The sequence below is a fragment of the Anopheles coustani genome, chromosome X, assembly GCF_943734705.1.
Source record: "Anopheles coustani chromosome X, idAnoCousDA_361_x.2, whole genome shotgun sequence".
NCBI classification, from domain to species: Eukaryota; Metazoa; Arthropoda; class Insecta; order Diptera; family Culicidae; genus Anopheles; species Anopheles coustani.
The window spans coordinates 1,773,874-1,794,519 of NC_071290.1; the positions used below are offsets into that span (position 1 = coordinate 1,773,874).

At 47.0% G+C, this 20,646-nt stretch overlaps 2 protein-coding genes across 2 annotated transcripts; both read right to left on the minus strand.

Annotated features, from left to right (window-relative positions):
* Positions 1–349: 349 nt before the first annotated feature.
* LOC131269810 (mitochondrial coenzyme A transporter SLC25A42) lies at positions 350–2,141 on the minus strand. The gene is made up of 6 exons (XM_058272340.1): positions 2,005–2,141; positions 1,640–1,826; positions 1,382–1,567; positions 1,035–1,300; positions 765–951; positions 350–683 (listed from the first exon to the last, which is right to left on the minus strand). The coding sequence occupies exons 1-6, from the start codon at positions 2,114–2,116 to the stop codon at positions 530–532; spliced, it is 1,092 nt and encodes a 363-aa protein (XP_058128323.1). The 5' UTR covers positions 2,117–2,141; the 3' UTR covers positions 350–529.
* A 2,982-nt stretch (positions 2,142–5,123) lies between these two features.
* LOC131269811 (uncharacterized) lies at positions 5,124–5,691 on the minus strand. The gene is made up of 2 exons (XM_058272341.1): positions 5,348–5,691; positions 5,124–5,264 (listed from the first exon to the last, which is right to left on the minus strand). The coding sequence occupies exons 1-2, from the start codon at positions 5,495–5,497 to the stop codon at positions 5,208–5,210; spliced, it is 207 nt and encodes a 68-aa protein (XP_058128324.1). The 5' UTR covers positions 5,498–5,691; the 3' UTR covers positions 5,124–5,207.
* Between the last annotated feature and the right edge of the window lie 14,955 nt (positions 5,692–20,646).

Sequence of the window (20,646 nt, forward strand, 5' to 3'; positions counted from 1 at the left end):
TTCATTCACATTACCAGTATCAACAGCTGCTGTCTTTCCCTTTGGGATTCTAAAATTACTCACTTTTCTACCCAAAATGACTATAACATAGATTCATTACGCTAAAAAAACAGTACATGTGCTTTAGTTACATTATGATTTGGATACTCCAATGAATAAAGCCGGATTTTCTGTGTGTATGTTGACTTCCCCGACCGATTGGAAGCCCATCGATGGCACTTGAACGGTAGACGATGCTGACGCCTGCAAGACACAGCCTCTAAATGGATTCGAGCCAGGGCCGAGGCGCGCGCACTGCTTTATTGTCATACAGCCTGGTTTCATTTTGTTTCATTTTGTATTGCTCACACTCTCGTTGGGATTCGTTGCAGGGCACGGTCCAGCTGGATGGGAACCGGATGAGCACGTGCTTTCTTGGTTTACTCAAAATGTCATGTGTGGCCTACCGGATCGACAACAAGTGCTTAGTGCGTAAACGCGTGGCGATGCTGCTGTGCCATTGTTTTCGCCGGGAGCATCATCACCGACATTACCGTGCCTGGGCGCTACCACGCACGTGTATCACCTCCCGGAGCATGTGCTTGATGTGATCGTAAGTGGCAAAGCTAATACCGACGGCGATAGGACCCTTGATCCAGTTCATGCTTAATCCTTTGTAAAAGCCACCGATGAGTCCCTCCTCCCTTTAAGAGAAAGATTCATTAGGACCCACACACTCCCACAGTGGATTAGATCATCGAGACCTGTCTGAGGTGATTGCATACCTGTATATTTTGATCAGCGTACGTCCGATGGTTAGATACTGGTCCGCACACTGTGCAGTTACGCCTGTCGTTTGCATTCTTCGTCGTACGATATCGAGCGGATAGCTGGACGATTGCCCGATCACACCAGCTACGGCTCCGAACGTTAAAGATATCACAGTGTTTGGCGATTTGTCCCCGGTTCGTTCTGATAGATGAAAAAGGGAAGTTAGTATTTGCGATTGGTAACTTGAAAAACTTGCAAATTCGCTATTTCAAACAGCTGCTTACTGTAGTATTCGTTTTTGAGAGTATCATAGGTAAAAAATGACGTTCCCGCGTACGGAATGACGCCAAGAATGGTCGCCCAGTAGCCGCGGTACAGCGTCCGGGGACCTTCGCACTGCCAAATCTTCACAAACACCTCGCGGAGCGTTTTGTAGCCGGAGTACTTGTCCGTTACGGCCATGCGGGCGCGCGCCAGATCGAGCGGATACGTCAGTGACTGAGAAGTGATACCGGCAAGCGCACCCGCTAAAAACCGGCGCACCTCGGTACTGTGGAAAACAGGAGAACGAAATGGAAAGCATAGCCGATTAGTTTTCTACGGCAGGCACGATTCCGGTGAAGTAAATTACTCTGAGTGTAGATCCACTTGGAGTAGTTTTTTCCACTGCTCATGTGCCGTAAACTGGATTGCCGAGTACGGCACAATGCGTGCCATGGTGGCTGAGTTGCCCCTCCATAAAGCAAGAAAGCCTTCCCGGACGTACGTCTGTCGCAGGAATCCAAGAGCAGCGCGGAACGTGTACGGAACATCTTTGCTGGTGAAGAAAATTCAGAACAAATTATGAAAAGCCGGAATTTCGCATAGTAATTACATTTGGTTTACTTACTTAATCTGAAAATTGATTTTCGTCCTATCCAGTGGAGCGATGGTGGTTTTTGCCAGCGCGCCTGCAACCGCTCCAGCAATGAGACTCGTTACGACTGCGTCCCTGTTGTTGATGTTAGTCGGACGATCGGTTGATTGGCTTGACTGTTGCACCGCGCTGGGCGATTGGCGTTTACTTGCCGACATGTCTAACGATCGATCGAGAGAGAAAAGTAGAATATGTTGGGTATATAGGTTGTTAAATTATTTTCTCCGTAGTCTGCACACTCAACCTGTTTAGCGATTTTCTACCAGTTCGGGGAATATGTCAGGAAACACATAACATTAAATTAGTCAAAACTATATTACCCAGATTTCTCTACTTACAGTCATTCAACTTTTCCGTTTCTGCGCGCAATTTATCTCCAGCGCTTGGGTTTGAAACGCTACTGCTAGCAGGAATAATGCTACCAGATATCAACTTTACACTCGCAGACATCGAAGAGCAGTCGAGTGCGGGCGTTCGTTATGTTCTTTGTCCGACTGGCGGAATCGTATCCCACTGTCGAACGGAACACGTTGAGTTGGTTGGTAGGTTAGTTGATTGAAGTCTGAGCTACCGAGCTGTTTGAGCTTGCGCAAGATTAAAACCCTTCCCGGGTGGCAAATTTGTAGCAACTGTTTACCGTGCCGCACGATCGCACCTAGAAAGATTGCACTCCGATCGGTTTGCTCTGATAACGGCGAGCGAAAAGACGCTACCGGCCAGCACTACTCGGCGACAATGATGGTTGAAGACACAGATGTTGCTCCGCTGATACCGGTATTTTCTTCGCAAAACAGTCGGCATTCGTGCAAAAATCATCAACAGCAAAAAGCTCGACGAAGAAGATGCTTGGTGTGTTGAATAATCTGTAATGCGAGAGTCATGAGTGGTTTACGGGCAGTTAGGTAGAATCATGATCCAAGAAAATACATTTAAATATATTACGCACTTCAGGTACAAAGTAAGAGGCTGGTTTGTTCACGATGCTTATGATGGTGTCGTTCACAGTACAATCTTTGTCCACGAGCGAAAAGTGACTGAACAGAAGAAACTGTGCAGATCGTATTCCTGCCTGGTGCTGATGCGCTCAATCCGGAACGGGGGTGTGGGGCGTTTGCTGGCATAAACAAACTAGCAGGTAACGGGATAAACCTGTTCCACCGTCACTGCACTTTGCACGGTGGCGTTTTCCAGGGCGACTCAAGATGCGCTGCGTCGTGCTATTCAATCGTAATCGCTAGTTCTGTAAGAATAGCAAACGAAAGCGATTTACTTCGACCGTGACTGTAACAAGTAAACGTTTGGTTAGGTGAGGTAGAGCATCAAGCGTGTGTGTGTTTGGCTGTTTGTTTTTTTTTTATTAAAACAAACCCACCCGTTATGCTTCACGTAACCGTGATTTCAAATGTGCTTTTTTCATTTATCCACCAGGGGACGACGACTTTTCGGTTTCGCGTTTTTCTGCGTGTCCATGCGACAACGGCTGCCCCACTATCTCTGTTTATATCACGATAAAAGCAAATCAAAAGTTACCGTCCTCATATTTCGCCATACACGCGGGGAACGCTGCGTGATACCGCGCAACGTCGCGACCGAAGCGAAGGTCAAATTCCACTTCCTCAATATTTTCTACCGTCATTGAAGAAGCAAAAAAAAAAATAGGCGCACACTAGTGTGCAGACTGGCCCCACTGCTGTCCAAAAAGACACAGAGCATAGCAAGACGACTACTCCTACGTTCTTCAAATAACCGCGACCGGTTGAGTACGGGTTTCTGTGACGGTTGAGCGTGTCATCATTTGCTGACCGAATATCCGTGTCGATGTTCTACGACGTTGTTGTTTTCCTTCCTTCGGTGGCCCTGACTCAAGAGGGAAGGGGCGTCGTTCCCGTTTGCGGGTGGAAAATGCTACACCTTCCCTCGTGTCTCAATGATGATTTCACTTCGATAGGATTTGATGCTCCAAAATCGTTTGAAAAGTGGAGAGAACAGCTTTACCAAAAACATGCGAAATCGTTTTTGTTGCTTGAAAGTGTAATTTAGCCAGCACGAACTGAATCAATAAAACTGGCCGGTATTTCATTTTCGTACAACCGAGATCTGCTTCTTATCGCACACGGGGGTCACATATGAGGCTCCTGTTTTTGGCAGTGGAAATCATTTTTCCAGCGGAACGGAATTCTGTCGGGGGTTGTCGTTTGCCCACAGTTTGATTGACTGTGGGCCGGATTCGTTCGGTGTAGCGGAGGGGTGATGATGATTACATAAAGAGCACGTTTGATGCCGTTTCGACTGCGATCTGCGTCGTAGGTATACGGATCTGACATGATCATTACTGAGCAATGAACAACAAGGATGTACATTGGACGATCAGTAGTGGATTGGCGTGGTTTATAAAGCAGCAAAACGCTCGAATGGTTTGAAAAATACCTGCGAAGTTCTGCCACTAGCAGGTGTACCGAGACGAGTGCTGTTAACCCGGGGGATGCTGCTATCTATGGGGCACTTAAAACAACTGATTTTTTTGGTGTAATATGTTGCGACACGTTGCTCCTTATCAGCAGGGGTTCGTCAGTCTTCTAGCAGTGGCACAGGCTTACTATATACTACCCGTCTCCCGTTGCTCGCTGTCAGTTTGTTTGTTTGCCTATAATCTTGCCCTCAGAATTGGCAGTGAAGCGCGATACCCATACTAGCCAATCCAACATTCTCTTGCATGCTCGACTCTCAAGCATAACTCATCCGCGACCGAGGTTCAACTCCATAGATACGCACACATGGACTCTCGAATGTACTTTCACGGTCAGTTTTGGCGCACCGAGCTGATGGGAACAATATTTTGACTAACTTCACTGGCGGCTCCACTGAGCCGCGTGGTTATACAACAACCTGGTGTAAAAACAAACCTACCCAAAACCTGCTGACTGCTGTCAGTTGGCAGCCCGATAACCATCGTTTTTGTAAATAAATAAATGCAGAACCTCACTCGTACCACTAGCAAGATTATGGACATTTACGAAACGCTGGTTTACCCACCACGCCGCCCTTTATGGTTGGGAGAATTTGTACTACTATGGTAAGCATAAAGCCCGATAGGAAACAGACACTGAGCCGACTGCGGTATTTAATATTGCTAGTTTATATATTCACAAACTTACCAGAAAGAAAATACAGCTGGACCGCAAGTTTACGTTCGTGGTACCCTCTGCCTCGTCACATCATGGCTCCTGCGTCATTCGGCAACTCGTTCAGTCGCTCCTCCAACAGCTGTTTTTGACAGCTTGGCGACAGCGAACAACATCGGTTGCATAAATCCGATCGAGCGTCATCGTTTGGAATGCATTCAGGTTCGCAAAATTTGCTAAGATAACGCTAGCAGCATGTATTTTAATGTATCACTCCCTTCTAAAGAACATGCTGGGTTTGTGGGTTTTACAACGTGTTCTAATAGTATTCACAATGCCTCTCTCCTTTATCATCCTGTACAGCTTTGTTGTTGTTTGTCTATACATATGTTCTGTAGCCGATATGCTGCCGGTGGTTTTTAGTCCCGTGAGGCATCCTGTTCGCCGGCCACACTCTTCCATAATGCTTTAGTGGCCTGTCGGACAAGGGAAAATGAATAAAGAGCAGTGAGATGCTGCAGACTAGCCAGCAAAAGGCAAGTTTGGCTGGAATGCTTACTATAACGATTGGTAGATCTTTGCGCTCCTCTTCCGAAACGAGTGCCTTGTTGCGCTGCAGCGAATCCCAAGCATAATGCAGTCCAATCAAAGACGGTACCATCACGATGGTGACGAGATTTTTCGAAATGAACATTCTGAGCTTAGCCATGGTTGATTGCGGTGGATGTGTCGGGTTGTTTGTTGGTCCTGCTGCCGGCGAACCGTTTCTTTACCGGGTATGGATGGTAGCGCGGGTCCGCCAACTGTTTTTTCGTGTTTTACTTTAACGTAACACTTTTCCCAGCCTTTGCTAGAAGGATTTTAAGTACCTGAGTGAACTTAAGAAATAAAAACAATCTGAATGTGTTGTAAATGCCGAGTTTCGTTATTTTACCCAATGTCACTGAAAACAAATCGAATCGTATGTTGACATTTGCCCAAGGTTGCATAGCTAGGCAGGTAGCCTCATATACATGTTTTTTTGAAAGCTCCATGCAAATATGTTTATGTTTCATGTTTTGAGTCGTTTTTTAACCGACAGATTGATTTAAATATGCTGTGCTCAACACAAAACTCGGATGAAGCAAAAACATATTTCGGCATAGAGAGTGCTGCGCGTTTTATCACAGTACACCCGTACAACTCTGCGTTCTCCTACGAAAACATCCAACCATAATAACCGTGCCGGTTCGAAGTTCGGAAGGAATTGTAAAATAATGCCGTTACCCTCGCGTTGATTGTAACTTTTATCTTCTCGTCTGCACATTCCGTATCGTTATGTTACTATCAGCCCCAATGCTTTACCACTCTCACGTTTTTTTTTCTCACGACACACGACTCACGTGCCGGAGGCGTCCCTGGTAAATGAATTTGCGTACAAAAAGTGTACATGAATCATGGAGTAATAAACGTCGTTAAACGCATTAGTAGCATCGTTTCGCCGAGTTTCGCAAGTTCTCCGTGTGTCATCCCCGGATGGGTGGAAACTCGATGCAAAGTTGTGCACGCATTTCCCACCCTTGCGTGGGGGTGGCTTTCTTTTGCTGCCTTCTGTCGGTTTACAATTTTTCGCCCCCTTGCGCCCCAACACGGAAAGTGGTATGCTTTTAGTCAATAAGTGATGCGGAAATGCAATACACACGTACAATGTACTGTAGCTTTTATATGAGCAATGTACTAAACATTTAAAATGAAAGACATTTAATAAAAATATTATATTTTTTGCTGTCTGGTAGAACTCTTTGAGAAACAAACATCAGTAAAAATGTTTCTGTAACTTTTGATGAACGATTTGGCAATTGAAATGAAGTTTTCGAGGCAGCAAAAACTAAATCTTTGAACAGCAAGACTGATGCAGAGCTACCTTACCAACAATTTACATACGTTTAAGTGATACCACCCAAGCCAAAAGTTGACGTTGCTGCTTCGGCGAAAGTATGTTAATGCTCACCAGATCACGGAGCTAAGTGCTGTGGGTCGTGGTAGAAGGCTTCCCTTTGAAGTATTTGATTTAATTTGTAACATCGTCTGTTTTTCCTGCCGTTTGCAGAGCTGAAAATGTCTCCTGTCTCATCCGTGGTCCGATGTTTGAAGTAAAGTGGTAAAAAGAACGTTGTTAACTTGCGAGATCGATCAAAAGCTACCCCTTTTACGCCTCAATTACTGGTAGGGGTTTACTCGGTAAGTGGGATGGTCCGGAAGGACAGGTGGTAGGAACGATTTCCGCTTCAACTGATAAACTTTTGCTTCTACCAGCTGCACCACACAGTTTTCGACGAGCTGCGTAGGCTTTCTGTGCTTCTGCTACGGTCAGTTTCATCCTCCCCACCCTCCATCCCTGTGCATCGTATGGAAAAATGTTGAAGAATCACTGTAGGATTTTCTCGCCCCGGCTGAAACTATCTTCCTTCCGACGGGGCGAAGGGCGGAGGTAGCTCGTTATGTGTCGTTTGAAGGCCTCTGTTGGCATCTCCATCTCTGAAGATTTCGCGCAATTTCCGTCACTGTGGCCGCCCCGGGACTCATCTGGGAAGTATTTTTAGTTTATTTGAAAAACGAAACAGACCAACGCGACGCATTGTAACGGTGCATCGGAAAAGTGCATCTCGTCTGGCAACCGGTGCCCACGGAATGTGGGCTAGCTCTTATCTGAAAGTAGCTGCTCGAAGACAAAAACGCACATGCACATAAAAAGGATACCCTTTTCAACGTAACGGGACGATGGCAACTAGAAAAAAAAGCACGGAAAACAAAAGCTACAAGAAGAGGAGAGGATGTATGAGAAAAACGGAGGTCGTTTGGCAAAAGATGAAGGCCACTGGGCAGCGATGCAAATGGTGTTTCCTTTAGGCGGGAATGCCCAACCGCTACAGTTTCCGTCTGTCTTTCCACCGGCTTCGTCGATTGTAGAAAAGTTTTCCCAGGTATTGCCACCCCGAGCCATAGTTTTCTCGGTTTTGTAATATACATCACCAGCACAATTTAAAACATGTACTTACAGTTTTTAGCTCGCAATGAGTAAAACAAGAATGTTTAATGACTAGTTGCAGGCTGCAGTTTACAAAAAATATTGTCTAACGGTAAGCAACATTGTAAAGTTAGACAACAAAAAAACACACTGCCCGTCCGAGATTTTTAGCAATTTGCCGCGAGCTTTTTCTGATAATGTTTGATTTATTTACAACTGTCCGAAATGGTTATAGATGCACAAGTAACATTACAAAGTATATTTAAAACTCTTCCTGTGCTGTATGTAAACTACGTCAAACTCATGAACCCGGATGGATGCTCGTAGGAAAGTGGGTTTAAGTGAGCGTAAGTGCACTTTGATCACTGTCATTACTCCTGATTCTGGGTGCAGAAGAATTTAAAGTACATCTTGACCCGTGGGGTATTTAAAACACTAGGGGCATGTACAGTCTATAAAATGTTACGACTGTTATCCTGAAGTTTATTACAATGTAGAGAATCGAGATCCCTTATTTGATTTCTTTTTTAAATGGACGCATCTCGTGGTTTCATTACTGCAAAACTAGTTGTAAAGTTACACTACTGAAGGTTATTTGGAAACTTCTTTTCACCCTCTCAAGTAGAGGCTTTGGGTTAGATCTTCCAGTAAAAGCAAACCCCGGGGGGGTTTAGGAACCCAATGTTTAGGAAGGCTTTGGTCCACCTGTGGCTAATTTTGGCGGCCATCTTGCTTGTTGCCACCAGAGCTGGTTTCCCAGGCATAGGAATGGTGCTCAATTGCACTCGAATGGAAAATTACAGCAATTTTTTTTTCTCCACTAACATTTACGGAAGGCTGACGGGTACACAGGGTACCTGGGGGTAGAGTGGAGGAAAGTTTGAGTAGTTTTGCGATGCTTTTGTTTACTCTCAAAAGCAAGAGTGCGGGAGCAAGATAAAGTGCATTGGAAACGGTCAGAACGTTAAAGGGAAGGCAAAAGGCATAAGAAGCAAGGACGTCCTAGGAACATGGTGGTGTTGGAAATAATGTAAAAATATGCACCCTGCTTCTTAGAGTTTCTTTCCCATTGCCTGCAGGTCCAACTTTTTCAACTTATACTACTACTTTTACTACTACTACTACTACTACTGCTATTTCTTCAAACAACCGTTCGTCCAGTTGGCAAACTCGTGTTTTTTGCGTGTTGTTTTTTTTTTCATGCCGCAAGTAAGGTTTGTATTATGCTCGCACATGAATGCAGCATGTGAATAGGGAATGAGAGCATACACCTGTTACACACACACCCGATCCATCCTTCAAGCTTTCCCCAACCGAGCAGGGGGTACGTAAACTGTGGGTTCTATTTTTCCCAAAAAGGGAAAAACTCATTGCCACAACAACATTAGAAGAAATAGCTCGAGAAACATAAACAAACTGACGCAACAAACATGAAAAAGCATTTGGTTGCGAACAATATTGGAGTGATTCGCTCCCCGGAGCGAGCTAACGGTTACATTCCTGTTTGGTTCGGTTCGGGGAAAACAGTAGAAAAGTGACTCTTATATAGAACGATATAAAGTTTACCTGATAGTGTATTTGCAGTATAATTTTTAAAAAGTTGGCAATATGTGAGGACATTTAGCAAAGAGCTAGCACATTCAAAGAGCTAGAATATATAAGTAACAGTATTGTTGCAGACAGTTAGGAGTCGCTTTTGTTTCGGTAGGAGGCATACATATAAAAGTGGGAAAAACGCTCGGAAAAACGCGGGAAGTATGATCTCGACATCTTCACCACGAGGACAAAGATGGAGAGCAGTGAGACCAATGGTTGTAGCAATCGTGAGATCGTGTTGATTTTGAATCGGAATCTTTCCACGTGCTCCCAGGATCCAACTCGTCCCACCAGGGCCCGTTTGCCCATCACTCACAGCAACACGGGACGGGTTAAATTGTAGAGGAACAAGACACGGCGAAGGGAATACTGCTGCGATGGACAACGAAGGACGTGGCTCAGAATCCATTAACCAGATGAATAGCTAGCCCAAAATACAATCCGCATGCAGGCGCGCTGATGCACAGCCCCCCCCCCTCCCCCCTCCCCCGTAGCCTCTCCTTGCTGCCATGCCTTTCTTCCAGCCCCTTGTCGTGAGGCCTTCGGTGAAAGTTAAAGGATGAAAATACATAGTGCTGAGCTTCCGTGGGCCAAACGGGGGGGATGGGCAAAAATTAACTGCTGGCGGAGGGGATCGATGGGGGGAGGGCTCCCCGAAGATAAGTGGAGTCCAAGGAGAGCGAAAGTTGACACATCAACACAACCGCAGGGGGGGCGAATCGGGAAGCGGGGCGAGAAACGTCGTCGAATTGGTTCTGGATGCTGCCCGTTTGGTTTTTTTCTATTTTCATTTTGCATCGTACATTTTTCCTTCGCCCGCGCAGCAACCCGTAGCTGGGCCGTCGGCAGTGGGGGTTGGAGGGGGGGAGGGAAAATTGTTTCCGATGTTCCACTGCAATTGCACCAGATTGCACCAATCGAACTAGAACCAGCGAGTAACCCTTTTGCTTATGCGGAAAGCACAGGATGTGGAGGCGGAGGAGGGGCCCAGAGGCGAGAGGGGAGGGGAGGGGGAAGAGTCACTGGTGTGGGTGTATGAATAAGAGATTGGTTGTTTTCATTCGCGCTATTTTTTTGCTGCTCCTTAGCAGAATCTAATCGTTTTCAAGCTCATTCAGCATTCCCCCCGTGGGGGCCACTGTTGCGCCAGGAAGGACGCCCCTTTGCGATGCATTTAGCTACACATGTATACAATGCCCTGCTTGTGTGTGTGTGTGTGTGTGTAGGTGTGCTTGTCTGTCCCCTGTGCAAGCCAGGGATTTAATGTTTGGGACCGTTTATCGTGGGGTGTGCATTTTAAAAACCTTTTTCGCAACAGGACCACTGTGTTTTCCTTTTCCTAAAAGGTTACGCTATTCAATCACATCGTTCGTTTGTTACCCAGTCGTACCTCATGAGTTTTGAGTGGCTCGTTTTCTATTTCTCAATAATTGATTGCACACCTCACTCCACGTACCATGACAAGTGGAAAAAAAACCCAGTTCCAAGCTTAGAAGTTTGTTTATATAATGTTTTGACTTAAAGGCAAACATTGGTTGACTTAGAGGTACAACTCAGCGGCATCGTTTCAAACGAACGTTCACCGATCTGCACGTGTATTTAACTCCAAACTGTTTTGATTTCTGTCGAAAGCATTGCCCCTTAAAATGCATAATTACTTAAACAATTTTGTATGCTTCTTACCTAATTACCATCATAGTCTTATATTAAAACGATACATAACTGATAACCATCGCAACAGGAGCCGTTCTCGTAACGGTTCCGAGTGTGCAGTATCTCATTTGGCAGCAAACTCTGCATGCACCCTCGTCGTTTGCTTACAGCGGTGTGATCGGTACGAGTCGGAAAACACTCAACACAGCCATCAACAGCTCATTACATTTGAAGGTTGTAAAATAACCCACGTGCGGGGCACAGAACGCGTTACGTCGCGCCGAAGGCCCGATTAGGGCCCGGGCGCTCACCGGCAAAACCTCCGCGTTATCCCGTCGTGTCACGCGAGTCGCATCGACGGCAGTTTCAACTAAGATTGTCTCCGGCAAGGGCAAAATGCTCGGTACCTTTACCTCACGGGTTTGCGATTCCTCTACGTGCCGTAGGACCAATGTGGCACTCATTCGGGAGGCCGGGGCGCTGCAGGCTCTGCACGTTGGTTGCAGGGTACTGATTACGCTTATCGTGCAAGCGGCAGCCAGAATCAGGGGGGGCCTCAGCACCTGCAAGTGCGAGTTTGGAAGATGCTGGACTGTGCGACCGCTCGCAGGCGCTCCCCGGCGAGTGCTGGAGCTTCGTTCGTCTGTTTAGCCTATCGGTTGGACCGAGCTCACGGCTCGCTGCAGTGTTGACAAACCTTCCACGAAGACGCTCGTGTTATGAAGTACATTCGTGAAATCATGAGCTGTATATACCCGTTTGTTCAGAGACGGAAAAGGATAAAACCGAGGTTGGCTTGATTACACCAACTGTGACGTTTTAGCCTTGATGTAGTAGACAAGGTAAGGAAAAACAAACACACTTATTTTGGAATAATTAGTTTTGTTTTAATTAAACATAGCATTAAGCATGGCTGATGAACCTGCATACGCCAAGCGCGACTACGACTTAATACGACTGCCATGCGACTGCCTTAATACGACTGCCATGTCACCCAAAAGTGGGTGACAGCGGAAATCAGTTCTAAAAAGTTTTTCACCCATAAATAAATGAAAATGCAACATAAAATTATAGTTAAATTAAAAACAAGTTATTTAGGAAGCTAAGTTTTTGCTTAGCCTTCAACAATTGTTGGTTTAATAAATGTTATAAACAAATTTTATTAAAAAAGATTGTACTAAAAAAGTGTACTAAAAACGCTTCCAATAGTTCTCATGTTGCATTTTCATCAATTTTTTTGACGATCCCAATTGCTTGTGTCACCCACCTTTGGGTGACGTGGCGGTCAACGTGTTAAACGAAATAAATAAATAAATGAACTGAATGAGAAGTAGACGCGCAGGGCCTTTCATAATGTTTGTATGTTTGTAAATTGTATTCTTTTCCGGTATGAAATCTTTTCTTGCTAGTGCAAAGTGTAAATTCCTTTTTTTCTCATCTGCACAGGGTTCCGAGAAATAATGGTTGGCCAGAGCAGGTTGTGCTGTGGAAATACCAGCAAAGTCTCGGCTCGGATGCTGCACGCGGTTGGCTACCACTGGACCGAAACCGCGCGCTCGAGGTGCTGAGTGCCGTGATCGTGTGCGCGCGCGGCACTCACGGATTTTTGGGGCGCCCCACCGCTCGCGCTAGTTGGGGCCGCGTGGGGCTGGCCAGTCAGTAGTCGAGCCCGATGCAAGCAGGGTGGACGAACACACGGCAGAGCCGACCACTACCAGCACTCGAGCAGTAGCAGCAGCATTCGCAGCACCATTCGCAGCACCATTCGCAGCAGCGGTACGTACGTTTGCGCGGTCCCGGACCCGTGCGTGCTAAAAAAGGGCGCACTTTATACGACGGGCCCGAACCTCGACCGGGTGGTTGGTGCCCAGTTGTACGGCGCTCGGGGAAGCTCAAGCCGCCGGAGCCCAGCGCTTGTTCCGGCAGTAGCAGCCTGGGCGTCAGTCAGTGAACAGGCTCGGCTCTGGCGCTAGGCCGTGGTGCAGCCGAACAGCTAGCAAGCGAGAAAAGGCGCGTGTCCCGTGTAGGTCGAAACTGGTTTGACGCACCAAGCCACGTACGAACCCGATTCGAATCGGACGGAAGTGCATAGTTTTTTCCTTTCTTTTCGAAAAAAAAAATAGAGAGACAACTTACAGCACCAAATAAGGTGTTGCATGCCGTGTGTGTGTGTTTTCTTCTCCAAGTGCCCGTTTTTTTTTTCGCGGTGTGAACTAATCTCGTCGTGCACGTGCAGCATAGGGAAGTTTACCATCCGGGAGTCCTGAAGGAGCCATCACGAGAAAAAATAAACACGCCATACCTTTCACAAGGGTGTCCCCGGGTATCGTCCCCGTCGGGAAAACCGCCTTCTAGAGCGCCCTCGTGTCAACCACCCGTTTGATCTCCCTCCCCCCCAAGCCTCCCCCGCCCCTTTCGGTCTCACAGAACCGGAAACTGGACGCCAGCTATTTCGGTACCTTCTTAGAGGGTGTGTGTGCGTGTGTGTAGGAGTAGGAAGTACAGGCGTGGGTGCGGATCGGTGTAGACCACTAGGGCAAGCACCAGGCAGGAAGCGGGGCAATGGGTCGTCGGTTCTTCAAAGTCGCTTCAGTAGCGATGAAAGTAAGGGATTTTTTTCTCCCCGTTCAAGTATCTTTACGATCGTGGTTTCGATCGATCAACACACAATCGGGCAAGCGAACGCTAGAAAAGCGGAACAAATGAGATCAAAAAAGAAGCCGATCTATATATTGACCGATCGGGATCGAGCGCTAAAGAGTGACGGCTCGAGTGACGTTGCCGTGTTGCCGAATTTCATGCGACCGATCGGTGAAAGGGTCTTCTCGTCTTCGATCGCGTTTAAGTGCCCCTTTTCGGCTAGTGTGTAGTCCCCAGGACCGGGAACCATTAGCTCATACCACGCACGTGACCCACACACCAGACGATTGCGCTTATCGCCCGGGATTGTGCCGACCTCTGACACGCCACCGAGATCGGTTGTTTTTCATTCGTTTGTCAAATTGGAAGCTGATACTGACTCTGTTTGTTGGAAGCGTTATTAATATTTTTTTTTACTTTCCTGGTTTTCGGTCTGTTCTACTATCTTGAGTACTTTGGTAGATTCGTTTGACACACACACACACACACACGCACAAACGGTGGTACGGTTGTCAGGTTTTGTGCTGTGTTTTTAGCAACTTTCGGTTGGAGCGATCTCGAGCAAATCTTCTTCCGTGGCCCCATCCCCCCCGTTGGCGGAGGGTAGCGAGAGAGAGGGGGGGTGCAGGCTTTGTTTGTAAAACTGTTTTCGCTGGATTGCGGCACACGAGACAGTCAGATAGGGCGTTGGTTTGCCTTCGTCTTCGGGGGTTTTGTTTCTTTCCTCTCGTCTCGTGTGTCGTTTCGCTTCGAGCTGATCGAACTGATCGACACGCAACCCCCCTGAAGAGGGGGGGTGGTTGACGGGGGATAGGTGTGGAGGTGGGGATTAAAGGTCGGTAGAGCATACACCACCCACCACCACCCGCAGCCTGTGCCTTTTTTTCCCAACCCCGTTTTTTTGTATGATTATTTTTGAAAGCTATTTTCCAACGCCTTCGCTGCAAGTCCCCGTCCGCGTCTCGTGTCTTGGGAAGCAGCAGCACTTTGTAGCAGAGGAAAGCATCAAGAAAGCTAGAGGGAATGGAAAGGAAAAGGGCCACTGAATTGTGGTGTGGTGGAAAAACGAACAACGCTTGAGTGAACGACCAGGCGCCTCCAGAGGTGTGAATTTTTCGCTTCTCGATGGAACGTCACCGGGCACTTCAATTGAGGACAATCAAAGTAAATCATGTTTTGAATGCTTGGAAAATATTTTCAAATGAGTTGGAAAATGTTCACAGTTTTTCCCTGCTCAAGCTAATCGATTTTTCCGTTCGCTAAATAATATGAATCGAGGTTAGAGTTTGTTCGAAACGAAGCCCGCGGTCGTGCACATTTATACATGCGCGCACACACACACACACACACCCTCCTCTCCGTTGCATCTCACCTTTTCGTACGATCGAGTCAGTTTTCCATCGCGCATCGCAGCTCTCGAGTCCGTGGCGATAATCGAGCCGCAAAAAGGGTCAGCCGCACCGATTACGATCAACCAATCAAAACCAATTACACCGGGGAAGGTGGGGAAAGCGGAGTACAGCGAGGGGAAGAGGTTCTCCATCCATCCACCCCAGTACCCATCCTTCGCGCAGCAACCCCAGCGATCAACCAGCGGAAGCCGGTCCCGGCAATGAAAAATAACACGAACGAACGAACGTACCGTTCCGTACCGAAGGTAAGTGAGTTCCCCCCCCCCCCCCCCCCCCTCGCGGGGGAAAGGGGGTAGTGGTTGGGTGGTTGGTTTAAGGGCATTTCCCAGTAGTTTTCCCATCAACCTTGGGCCGCCGAAATTAGGGGTTATTAGTTGTATGGATTATTTGGAAGCGTCGCTGCCGGAAAAAAGGGAAACCTTTCCGTCCGAAGGAAACAACCTTTCGTCCTGCCCGTCGGCGGCGGTGAGATTTCCCTACGACAGCGGCAAATCCTGGGCGACGACAAACAACAACAAACAGAACAAGAAACATGGTGGAAAAATCGTCTCACGTCTCGTCAGGCAAGCAGGTTCGGCGAAGAAAAGAAAAACAAAATGGTTTCCCATTCGATGCGTCATTTTTCATTGTTGCGAACGGAAGAGACACGGTCTGTCTCCCCCCCACCCCCCCACAGCTTTCCGTGGGGATTTTCCACGGCGGGTTTTTTCGTGTAGTTATTTCCACTGCTGATAGTTCTCTTGCTCAGCTATTTTAGTTCCTTTTTTTCGCTTCTCTTTTACGGTGTTGTTTTGGCTTTTCTTTTCCCCCTCGCAAATGGGGGGGGAAGCAGGGCATTGGGAAAGGAATGGGCCAAGGAAAACACACAACATTCGGCTGCCTTTTCTCTCCGTACCCATCTGTCAAGGATCACGCTTTAAGGTGGCGAATTGTGAGGTTAGTTGTTTTTCGGTACGATTTTTTGATAAACATTCGTCCGTCGGCGTTATTTGTTCTGGCCGTAAACTCTTTTAAATCACCTTAAGTCAAATTAAAAGTGATGTAATGCTTATTTGTAGTAAGTTTTACCCATCTTACAGTTTTGTTTATGTTAACTTTTGAGGTAAAAATAAAGATGAATGTTTTTTTTCCCCACGCAAAACTTACTACGTTGTTTTCAGTTTATAATTTATCGTTAAAAATCTGGAAAACATTCATGAACCTGTCTGACGTTTTGTTAAAACGGAAAATCAAACTGCTCGCAACAAAATAGATTCGGAACAACATAATCTTCTCGAAAAAAAAAACCCGCGGTGTTTATAAGCCGTTTTAATGTAGCGTGACTTGGCGAGTTTAAAGAATTCGAATGGAAAAATGCGGGTGGGTGGGTGGGTGGGGGGTGAATTGGAGAAAAAGAATCCAATGTAGGCGCGCAGGTGTTCCTTCCGCCGGGTTCTGGCGAAGAGCTTAGGTTTCGTATAATATTATGAAGCTTACGGTAACGGCGGCGTGTGGGTGACTCGGTTCAAATGATTTATATATTTTCTTGTAAAAATAGCCGAGCCGCCGAGAGTGGACGTGGGAAAGGGGAGCTAAAACGCATGCCAACCACCCCCCCGCGATGCATACCCGACGCTTTGCGCCGTTTGAACGTGGGTTGGAAAGAATGCAAAACCAAACAAACAAAACATAGCGTCCCCAGTAGATAAAGTATCTAGGTACGATCGAGGGTTACCACCGTGCGCGGGAGGGGCGGGAATTTCCAGTTTTCGTGGAAAACTCAACCATCGAGATGCGTGTTCGGCCGTCCTACGCCACGTTCGAAAAAGCTCAACCACACGGCACGGGAAAGCAGGTTGGGGAAAAGAAAAACCCGCCAAGGGTTCACCGAACGGCGTAGGTTCAAAGCATTAGCATTTTATTCGAAAACATTTCGTAGCTAATTTCGCCCACCCCGTTGAAGCCCCCGATTTTCCCGCTGACCAGGCCGGAGCTGATGACGCCGACGGGACCTCGGGGGAAAAAAAAACGATGGACAAAATGGCGACAGCGACGACAAATCGGCCACGCCACGGAATAAAAAAAACAAAACTCGCTCCGTTTCGTTTGGGTATTCGTGGAAGTTGTGACGGGGTTTTTCGGGCTTTCTTTTCTTCTATCCTCGCCCAATCGCCCGTGTTGTCTTCCCAGGGAAAAGGCTCTGGGCCCAGAAGGAAACCGCTTCAGCTAGCCTCTGCAACGATGGATTTGTGTCCCAAAAGCGAAACAAAAATAAAAATCAAAAAGAACGGCTACGAAAAGCGATGGCGAGGGGGGAAGGGAGGGCCGGAGCCTGGAATGTCGTCCCCCGAAATCTATTAAAAATGCCGCCCGCAACGGGTTGCGAGCCAACGCAGCCACCGGAACACGGCACAGTGGGTTCCGCGGGGGCAATAAAGGGATGAAAATCGAATTTTCAAAATCAAGCAATTGCTCGAACGGTCGGAGAGAGCGAAAACCTCCTTGCAACAACTCCAAAGAATTTATCTATCTATATATAAAATTCTTGTGTCTCGGTGTTAGTGGTTAAACTCCTCCTAAACGGCTGAACCATTTTTAATCAAACTTTGCACACATGCTTCTTAGGCATGAGAATAGGTTTTTAACTATATCTCACGTCTGGAAACTTTATACTTTTTTTCTATCGTCATACATTGGTTTGTTTGTTTACATTCAGCAATGACATATGAAGTGTAATCTCAACTCGCAAGTAAAAACGGTCACAACAGGATGCCTTTCCAAAGAGCGTGATGAGTTGATTTCGAACAAATTGTTTCATTTCAATAACAAGAAAAATAATCTTTGTTAGTTGTCGGTAATAACAACCAATTTCTTTAGTTTTGGTATATATGAGTGAATGCAAACGTCGAACCAAAAACATGCAAACGCCGAAGGGTTAAACTTAAGAACCAAAGCATAGGCTAGAATTGAAACCATATATTTTCATTGATCCGGTTTTCATTGATCCGGTTGCACGAAGCTGTATGTTATCCGACCGAGGTTTTGAAGTTTCTTATATTTACAGACAGAAAAATGTGTAGGTTAAAACCATATATTTTCCACAGTTGTGACGTACAAGGGTTCCAAAAATGTTTAATCGAGCCAGCTATTATTTTCAAAAAATGGTTTAGATTTCATAACAAGTTAGATAGGGTTTTTCTTAATTTTTTTGATACTACTTTGAAGGAGAAACTCTAAACCGTGCAAGCCGAACAAAACTCTATGATCGTCAACTGTTGTAGTGGACAATTTGACGAGGTTCTTAATACCAGCGAAAACGATGCACGCATTCCTGGAAAACGAGGATTCGAGGTTTCTTCCCGCCATTTTTTTTTTTGTGTGCGAACACCGTGCACCCAGGAGGGGGGGAGGGAGGTCAAGTGCGAAAATCCGTTTGAGAAATTTTAGCGAAAACATGATCCGTCGGTGCGGCGTTAGGGGAAGCTGGGGCACTTTAAATTTCGTTCGCGTTTAGGCCGATTTTAGATAGATTTTCGATAGATCCAAATTGTTTTCTCATTGCCACTTAATTACTGCTGCGTTTGAAAAACTCATCGTCAACAATTTTGTTGAAATAATATTTTATTGCTGCCGGTGCATAAGGGAACACGCTCCGCTAACGTCTAAATGACACTAAAATGGCTTTTCTTGTTGCCCGGGGGGGGGGGGGGGGGGGGGGGGGGGGGGGTGTGTGGAGTGCGGGCGGTGCCGCTGGTGTGGTTCATTTATCGGCACCCGGGCACGACGATGACGACAGTGGTGGTTAAAGATACAGCTGGGTGGGTTTCCAACGAAAATGGCAAGTTGCAGTCGGGGGGGTAGTCGGCGTGAGTGACGAGCTGGAACGAGCCACTGGGTGGAGCTGAGGTTGGAGGGGGAAAGGGAAGCGGTCGGGAACGGGACGAGTGGGCAGTAAAGTTGTTCGCGAAATGACCAATATTTGTACCGCGTGTGAAAAAGCGATAAAGATAAATTTATGCACTTGCGCGTTGCCCTCCATTCCCCATCCACCCTCCCATTTCGTCCAGCATCCCCCTGCCCGGCCAGAGACCAGAAGCCCTACGGTTGCACCCTCCGCCCCCCTCCCACCGGCACCACCGCTTCCATCTTCCCGGGGGTTTCAGCTTCACCCCAAAAAAAAAAAAAACCCGGTGGCAGGAAATATATTTATTTCTTCTCGCGAAGTCTCGAAATAGGCACGCACGAACGCAAGCCGCCTTGCCCGTTGGGGTTGCAAGGGGTGCGATGGGGAGGTGTAGGGGAAAATTTGTATCGTATTTTTCGAGTTTCGAGCAAGCAAAAGGGGGGAACCTCCGGCAGAAATCCGGGACGAAGAAAAGCCACAACCGAAAAACAAACACACACACAAAAACGAAGGGCAAGAAATGTGCGCCTCCATATTGATGGGACGCTGGCGTCCAGCCGTTCTCAAATCCCTGCCGGAGGCCAGGAGATTACTGGGAAAATGGGAATGGATTTCCTCGCCCTCCGTAGCTTCTGGGCAATCCGGCGTGTAATCCGGTTCTTGCAATCGATCCGGGATCACCGGGAGATTATTCGCTTTCGGTTGGATCGAAAATCGGAACTGGAGTTCAAAATCCATGGATGCACGGTAGAATAAGACTTTGTTTTATTCCTTTTCAATGGTAACGTAAATTCAGGAAACATATAAATTGGAAATACACCAAAAAACTTGTCATTATTCAATTTCCCTGAACGGGGAAACGTTAAGCATTTATAGTTATTTTGAGCACACGAGGGGAAGCTTTGGATAAGTCTGGAGTTCCCCTAAAGCAAGCTATTTCCTACCGATGAGCAACACATCAATTGAGAACCACTGGGAACTACCCGAAAATGTTTAACTGAAAAAACCGCACCGCAGTTCAAACCACCGGAGGAGAGAAGAAAAAAAAAGCCAGGCACACGAGATTGATAGGGTGTTTTTGCGGTTTTACAGGATGTGATGCCGGGGTTTTACTTTCCGTCTTTCAACGGCGCCCACCCCCCCTCCCCGCTATCCTAATCGGTTTGTCGCGTTCTTTGAGCGATCGTAAATTACTCGTTGCTCGGTGCAAACTTACCGATGTTTTTGTTTTTTTTTTTGTTTTTCCAGTACGTTCTTTGCCCGGGGTTTGAGCTCCTACACGGAGCGGCTGGTAGTTACCAAGGAGGGGGAACGTCCGGGGTGTGAAAGACCAACTTTACCGTTGAAGGTGGTGGAATTAAAAATGACAAAAATAGGAACCGATACCGAAACCGCCAACGGGGCGGGATGGGGAGGATGAGGGAGGGATCCGAAGGCAAACGAAAAACACCAAAACATTCGGAGTCCCCGGAGGACGCTGCTGAATGCAAAACTGGAACCTGGAACCACACTCCAGCAAGTGGACTAATGAAACGGCACCGTAAAGTTGAGATTAACAAAATTCCACCTGTATCCTTTGTTCGGGCCGTTTTTCCGGAGCGGCACGGGAACGGGAAGTGGGCGAGCGGTGGGCCTCGGGGAGTAATTTATTAACCTATCGCCACGTT